At 50.9% G+C, this 6,977-nt stretch overlaps 1 protein-coding gene across 1 annotated transcript; it reads left to right on the top strand.

Annotated features, from left to right (window-relative positions):
- Window positions 1-217: 217 nt before the first annotated feature.
- On the top strand, window positions 218-5,868 carry LOC116861794 (leukocyte immunoglobulin-like receptor subfamily A member 6). Its single transcript, XM_032848629.1, has 8 exons — window positions 218-307; window positions 466-501; window positions 702-986; window positions 1,426-1,728; window positions 1,926-2,222; window positions 2,431-2,739; window positions 5,113-5,163; window positions 5,300-5,868. Exons 1-8 carry the CDS (start codon window positions 274-276, stop codon window positions 5,431-5,433), a joined length of 1,449 nt encoding a protein of 482 aa, XP_032704520.1. The 5' UTR covers window positions 218-273; the 3' UTR covers window positions 5,434-5,868.
- The last annotated feature ends 1,109 nt before the right edge of the window (window positions 5,869-6,977 follow it).

The following is a 6,977-nucleotide window of genomic DNA, read 5'->3' as shown; positions in this document are numbered from 1 at the left end:
GAGAAGGGAAGTGGTATTCCCTTGGGCACACCCAGGTTGTAGTGGCCAACAGAGCCGACTCAGGACTGGAAATGTCTCCACCCTCTTCAGGAAGAAGGTCACGCCTGGTAGATGGAAGGTCGGGCACACCACAGATCAGGTCTCACTTGTCTGCAGGGAAGCAGGCATCCTCTGGAGCCCCTTCCTCTGAGCCCAACGATGGGAAAGCCCCCTGCTGCCTGCATCCTGCCCAGGCATCTGTCTGTGAAGGCTTGTCCAGTGGGAGGCAGCACCATGACCATCACCTTTATGGTCCTTCTCTGCCTTGGTGAGTTTTCAGAAGGATGGGGATAGACACCTGTGTGGGAGAGGGGAGCCCTCTCAAAGCCAGGCTGTATTCTCTCAGATCTCATGAACTTGGGGTGCTTAGAAAAGGTGGGGATCTGCTCAGGAGTCAGTGGCCTCTCACTGGGATCTCTCTTCCAGGACTGTGTCTGAGCCAGATGATGCATGTGCAGGCAGGTGAGCCTATCCCCAGGGGTCCCAGGTCCCACCTCCTCCTTGGGCACAATATAGGACCCCCCCCGCCCGGACATCTGGAGGATAGAGGAGAGGAATCTTAAACTGATCAATAAAAACATGTACAAGGGGCCCCAGGGCTGAAAACCAGGGGAAACTGAGGCATAGAGAATACCAGGACTGCAACTCTGACTCTATTCCAGAGACGCTGCCCATACCCATCATCTGGGCAGAGCCAGATCCTGTGGTGGCCCAGGGGAAGCCTGTGAGCATCTGGTGTCAGGGATCTCAGAATGCTGACCAGTACTGCCTGTACCAGGAAGGGGTCCCAGAGCCCTTGAGGAGGGAGTTTCCCCTGGAACCCAGCGACAAGGCTAAGTTCCCATTCCCACACATGACCTACCACCTTGCTGGTCGCTACTCCTGCTTGTATCACAGACAAACAAGCTGGTCAGTGCCCAGCAAGCCTCTGGACTTGGTGGTCACAGGTGAGCCAGCTTTTCTGTCTGCACAGGTGAGGTGGCTGTGCCCCGGGAGGGACCTTCCTTTCTATAGCACAGTCCCATCGACCATTGGGGGTGGTGTTCCTTCCCCCCACCCAACATGAGATCTACCTTCTTCACAAACTTCTGAGTGCCCAGCACAGTACTGTTATAGGCACAGGGCTGCACAGCAGATCTCCAGAACTGAACCGTCTTGCAAAACTGAAACTGTACACATGACCCTCCCTCTTCCCCTCCTTGCGGCCCCTGGCAACCACCATTCTACTCTCTGCCTCTACGAATCTGACCATCTTTAGGTTCCTCATAGACGCAGAATCATGCAGTACTCATCCCTCTCTGCCTACCTTATTTCACTTAACGTGATTTCCTCAGGTGCCCCCCCCCCACCCCGCCCTTCTAACATACCAGGCTTGTTCTCTTCCAGGAATGTTCAACAAACCCAGCCTCTCAGCCCTGCCCAGCCCCATCGTGACCTCAGGAGGGAGCGTGACCCTCCAGTGTGGCTCATGGCAGGAATTCGACTGGTTCGTTCTGTGCAGTGAAGAAGGAGAGGGCCACCTCAGGCACTTGGACTCACAGCACCAAGCTGACGGGTGGTTCCAAGCGCTCTTCACCGTGGACCACGTGAGCCCAAGTCACAGGAAGACATACAGGTGCTATGGTTATTTCTCGAGCTCCCCCTATGTGTGGTCTACCTCCAGCCACGTTTTGGAGCTCCTGATCTCAGGTGAGGAATTCAGGGCAAGGCTCTAGAACTCCTTGGTTCTCCAGACCAGTGAGAGGAGCATCATCCCAGGTGGGGCACTGGGGACGATGAAGTTGGGGCAAAAGAGCTCAGGACGCTGGGAGCCAGCAGTGGGAGGCCTGCGGGAGGAGCAGGAGAAACCTGACCCTCTTGGAATCCAGAACCACCTTTTCTCCCAGGTGTGTCTAGGAAACCATCCCTGTCAGTCTTGCCAGGGCCCGTGGTGGCTCCTGGGCAGAGCCTGACCCTCCAGTGTCACTCTGATGTCGGCTACGACAGATTCGCTCTGTCTAAGGAGGGCGCAGGTGACCCTCCCCAGCGGCTTGGCCGGCAGACCCAGGCTGAGCTCTCTGGGGCAGACTTCCCCCTGGGCCCTGTGAGACCCTCCAACGGGGGCCGGTACACGTGCTACGGCGGACACACCCTCTCCTCCGAGTGGTCGGCCCCCAGTGACCCCCTGGACATCCTGGTCGCAGGTAGGAGCCATATCCCAGCCCACACTCCCACTTTTCCTGGGCTGGCATCTCAGGCACTTGTTGGAAGTGCGGGCGGGGAGCACAGGCAGAGAGAGGCGCCAGGGCGGGAAGCGCGAGTTTAAGACAACCGGACAGAGAAGAAGCCTGGAGCCGCGCTTGGGTGGGGCACCTGCGGAGCCGCCCCTAACACCCGACTCTCTCCTCCCAGTCCAGCTCCCACAGGGGCCACCTCCCACCCTGTCTGCGCAGCCAGGCCCCGCCGTGGCCGCAGGAGAGAATGTGACCCTGCGGTGTCAGAGTGCCAGCTTCTTTGATGCGTTCCTTCTGTCCAAGGAGGGGGAGGCTGGGCCGCCCCTGCACAGCAGGTCTCAGCACCAAGATGGGGAATTTCAGGCGGACTTTCCCTTGCGCGCCGTGACTCTGGACCGCGGCGGGACTTACAGGTGCTACGGCTCACTGAGCAGCACCCCTTTCCTGCTGTCGCACCCCAGCGACCCCCTGGAGCTCGTGGTCACAGGTGAGGGGCTCTCTGAATGTCTTCCTCCCCATCCCCTCTGTCTCGTGTCTGGAAGTCCTCCCAGCAGGCGCCTCTCTGGAGGCAACTTGTCCTTCCGTCCTCTGCCCCACACCTCCCACTGGTGCGTGGGATCCCACTGGGCCGGGATCCACGCGTGAATGCAACATCTCTGAAAAAGCCAGAAGCCAGGAGTGCATTCGCATGGTGCATCCCGGAAACTGTTCACAAATGGGCTACAAAAAGAGTAGTTACCTTGCAGTCTCCGCTACCACTTGCTCAAACCCCAAATCAACCCCATCACACTCGGCTACCTTTTCCCCCCAAACATTCAGGGAGACCCTACAAACATCTTCCGCGAGTGGACAAACATCAGCATCTTATAGACACAGTTCTGACCAGCTCTGTTTTGTTTTGTTTTTTAATGAAATGATACATTCTAAAGAATCATCTGATATCAGTAATATAAATCTCTTTTAGACTTTTTAATGGTTGTATGGTAGTTTCTCGCTTGAATGTGTCAGGATAAATGTATCCAATACCCTATACTTTGGCAGTTCGTTCGTTCCCAGGCTTTTGATATTTCAAAGTAACCTATGATGAATATCCTTGCACGTACCGATGCACAGGGGTATGCAGAAGCAATTACTCCTTCTCTCTTGGTTAAATTCTTAGAACAGAATAGCTTAGGCAAAGGCCGTGGACATTCATCATGTGATAAATATTGGCACTCTCTCTTCCTATGCCTCACTGTCACCCTTCCGTGTTGACTTAAAATCCTCTTCCAAATGTCACATTGGCTGTGACCCTATACAAATACCTCATTAACACCTTTTGTAATTTTAAAAAAGTGTTTGATCAGTCCTAAATGTATTACAGACTTTTCTATTTATAGCTCCACTTTATCTGATACACATTTCCCCCCTCCTTCTCCTCCTTCTTTTTCTTCTTCATTGGGTATGGAGCCCAATGCAAGGCTTGAACTCACAACCCTGAGATCAAGACCTGAGCTGAGATCAAGAGTCAGATGCTTAACCAACCGAGTCACCCAGGCACTCCACATTTTTCTTCTTCTTCTTCCCCTTCTTCTACTATTACTACTACTACTTCTTCTTCTTCTCCTTCTCCTTCTTCTTTCTTAAGATTTTATTTATGTACTTGACAGAGATCACAAGTAGGCAGAGAGGCAGGCAGAGAGAGAGGGGAAGCAGGCTCCCTGCTCAGTAGAGAGCCTGACGTGGGGCTCGATCCCAGGACCCCGAGATCATGACCTGAGCTGAAGGCAGAGGCTTTAACCCACTGAGCCACCCAGGTGCCCCTCCACATTTTTCTTCTTAATAAGAACATTGATTATTCTTTATTACCTTCACCAAGACACACTTGGGCATGCTGGTACCACATACCGATGTGTATTGTATACTTACAAGTGTCTCACCACATATGTCTTATTTACATACAGATATACATAGTATATAAAATACATTATATAATACATAATATGTATATCATATGTATTTATGTGTAGTACGTATTTCATACATTTTTATGTATAAACACATCCTATACCATACGTGTCAATAATGTACATAAATACACACATATGTATGTAAGTACGTCTGTTATATTTTCAGACGGTCTGTAACTAGTGGCTCTAGTGAATGAATGAATGTGTGAATGAATGAATGAATGAATGAAATAACAAAAGAAAACCATTTGAAGGTTCTTTTGTTTTAAAGATTTTATTTATTTATTTGACAGACAGAGATCACAAATAGGCAGAGAGAGAGAGGGGAAAGCAGGCTCCCTGCTGAGCAGAGAGCCCGATGTGGGGCTCAGTCCCAGGACCCTGAAGACCATGACCCAAGCCAAAGGCAGAAGCCTAACCCACAGGTGCTGTGAAGGTTCTTAACATAGGTGTAGGATGAGACTGACTGGGCCGAGGCTGAGGAGAGACTGGTAGCCTGGGGTGCCCACCCCTTCGTGTTTCTGACCCTCAGGAATCCGTGGGCGCCCACCTCCCATCCCTAAATCCAGGATTCCCCGATGAAGGTTAACTCGGGACTCTCTTCCCCAGGAAATCAAGCTCAGGGTGGGCTGTTGCTCAGTCTGATAAGAGAGCAAGAGGACATGAGGGATTTCCGCTTGTGGCATGGAGCGTGGCTGAGCCTTTTTTGTCATCAAGACCCCAAAGCAAAGTCTAAATGCAAAGGAGTTGGAGACAACGGGGTTCACACCTTACCTGTGGCTGCAGGAGGGATCACTGTGAGGACGAGCTTGTTCCTCAGGACAGGAGAAGGGAGAATTGATCATTCAGATCCTCAGGGGAATGCTGGGCTGAGCAGCCCCAACTACTCATGTTCTCTGCTTTCCTCTCAGGGGTTCCTGCTGCTGTCACCTCATCACTGCAGACCCCAGACTCCACAAGTGGTGAGTAACGGGACATAGGCATCCTGGGGTGCATATGACCTGTTCAAGGGGAAGGGAGACCTAGATCTCCCCTCTGCGTGTGGTGGTAGGCATGACCTGTCCTGCCCTGCATGACCCTCTGCCCCACTGTCCCTAGCCTCACGCACAGATCACACGCTGGAGAACCTCATCCGAATGGGTCTGTCTGCACTGGTGCTGGTGGTGCTAGTGGTGTTGGTGTTTCAGGCATGGCACAGCCAGACAGATTCCCAAGGTGAAACCAAGAGGTAAACGGAGGATGGCGCTGCACATGCTTTGGGGTTTGAGAATCTTAGAACAGAATCACACATACACAGAAGGTTGCATTAACCCAGAAGATTCTGAAGCGGTCCATGAACTGTGTGAACTCTGCGCTGAAAACCTAAAGGCAATGAAGCGGTGTTGTCTGTGCAGGAGGCAAGGACAAGGCTGGGAGAGCTCCCCAGAGGAGGGTCCTCCACCATGAACCCTGCCCCCTGCCTTGCTGTCTCCTTAGTGTCCGGCTTCTCTTATTCCCTCACCATGATGACATGAGACTTTATCCACATGAACGTTTGTGTCCATAACTCCACTCAATTTTTTTGGTTCTGCTCCAACACTGTGTATCACAAAAGTCTTTTTACCACATGCACACTCCCTGATGTGAGTTTCCAGTCAGTGCCTCCAGCTCTAAGTGCAGAGACTCAGGTAATGAGCAACTGTTTCGATGGATTGAAATTTATATCCAGCCTGGAAGGTGCAAGCCCAGAATGACATCCCAACCCCTGTCTGGATTCTGCAGGCTTCTCTCTCTTCACCAGGTGCTTCCTGCACGGCTCCTCCCCCAGCATCAGCACCTGGAATCAGCACTCTCCCGCGTAAGCCTCTGGTGCTTTCCCGTGTGACTGTTAGTCATGATGCCTCTTTCAGGGCTGTGGTGCCAATTAAATGAGATTGTGAATTCCAAGATGATAGATAGATGTTTGCTGTTTGTTTTGATTTCAATATTAATTTCTGGGGAGCAGGTAGCATCTCACAGACCTCTGGTAGGTGTGTAAATTGCTCCAGCCAGTTTGGTAGGGGGTAGTGTGGATTTCCTGGTTTGGGGGAAAAGATATGCAGCTATGATCAAGCAGTCCAGCACCTAGAGGTTTGCCCTGGAGAACCCTGTGCACATATACCCAAGGATATAAAGCACCAGAGTCAGGGGAGAAGCATTGCTCCCACTAGCCAAAAACTGTAAACAACAAAATTCCACCAACTGAAGGATAAATGAGTATTTTGTGTTACTTTTATACAGTGGAATGCAATACAACAGTTAAAATGCATAAAGTAGGATGACAAACAGAAAAAAATACAGCTTGATCTCACAAATACAACGATGAGTGAAAGAAGGAAGCCAAAAAGAATGTATGTGATATTATTGCATTATTAACAGGACACAACATAAATTATGTAAGAGTCATAAAAGGTACAAAAACCATGAAAAGGGGTGAAATGATTAATTTAAAATGATGGTCACCTGTAGAGAGGGTGCAACCGCAGGGTATGATCACAGTGAACATTACTATGGGAAACCATGTGGGAAATAGCAGATTGTCTGAATCCCCAACCCAGGCTCTGGTCTAGAGAGGAATCCAGTACCCTGGTTGTATGTTAACATCGGGTGGGATAGCCTTGTATGGGGTGGACGTCTGACTTTTTAAGTCTTATGGGAATGATCAATATTGCACAGGGGTTATGGGGCAAAGATGGTCAATCTGGACTTTGGGGTTTAATTCATTATCCATTGGGCCCAGTACAGTTAAGCAATGGGT

Source organism: Lontra canadensis, unplaced genomic scaffold, assembly GCF_010015895.1.
Source record: "Lontra canadensis isolate GAN:19392208 unplaced genomic scaffold, GSC_riverotter_1.0 scaffold206, whole genome shotgun sequence".
NCBI classification, from domain to species: domain Eukaryota; kingdom Metazoa; phylum Chordata; class Mammalia; order Carnivora; family Mustelidae; genus Lontra; species Lontra canadensis.
Note: the sequence above shows the minus strand (reverse complement) of the source record. Positions and strands in the feature narration are given on the sequence as shown.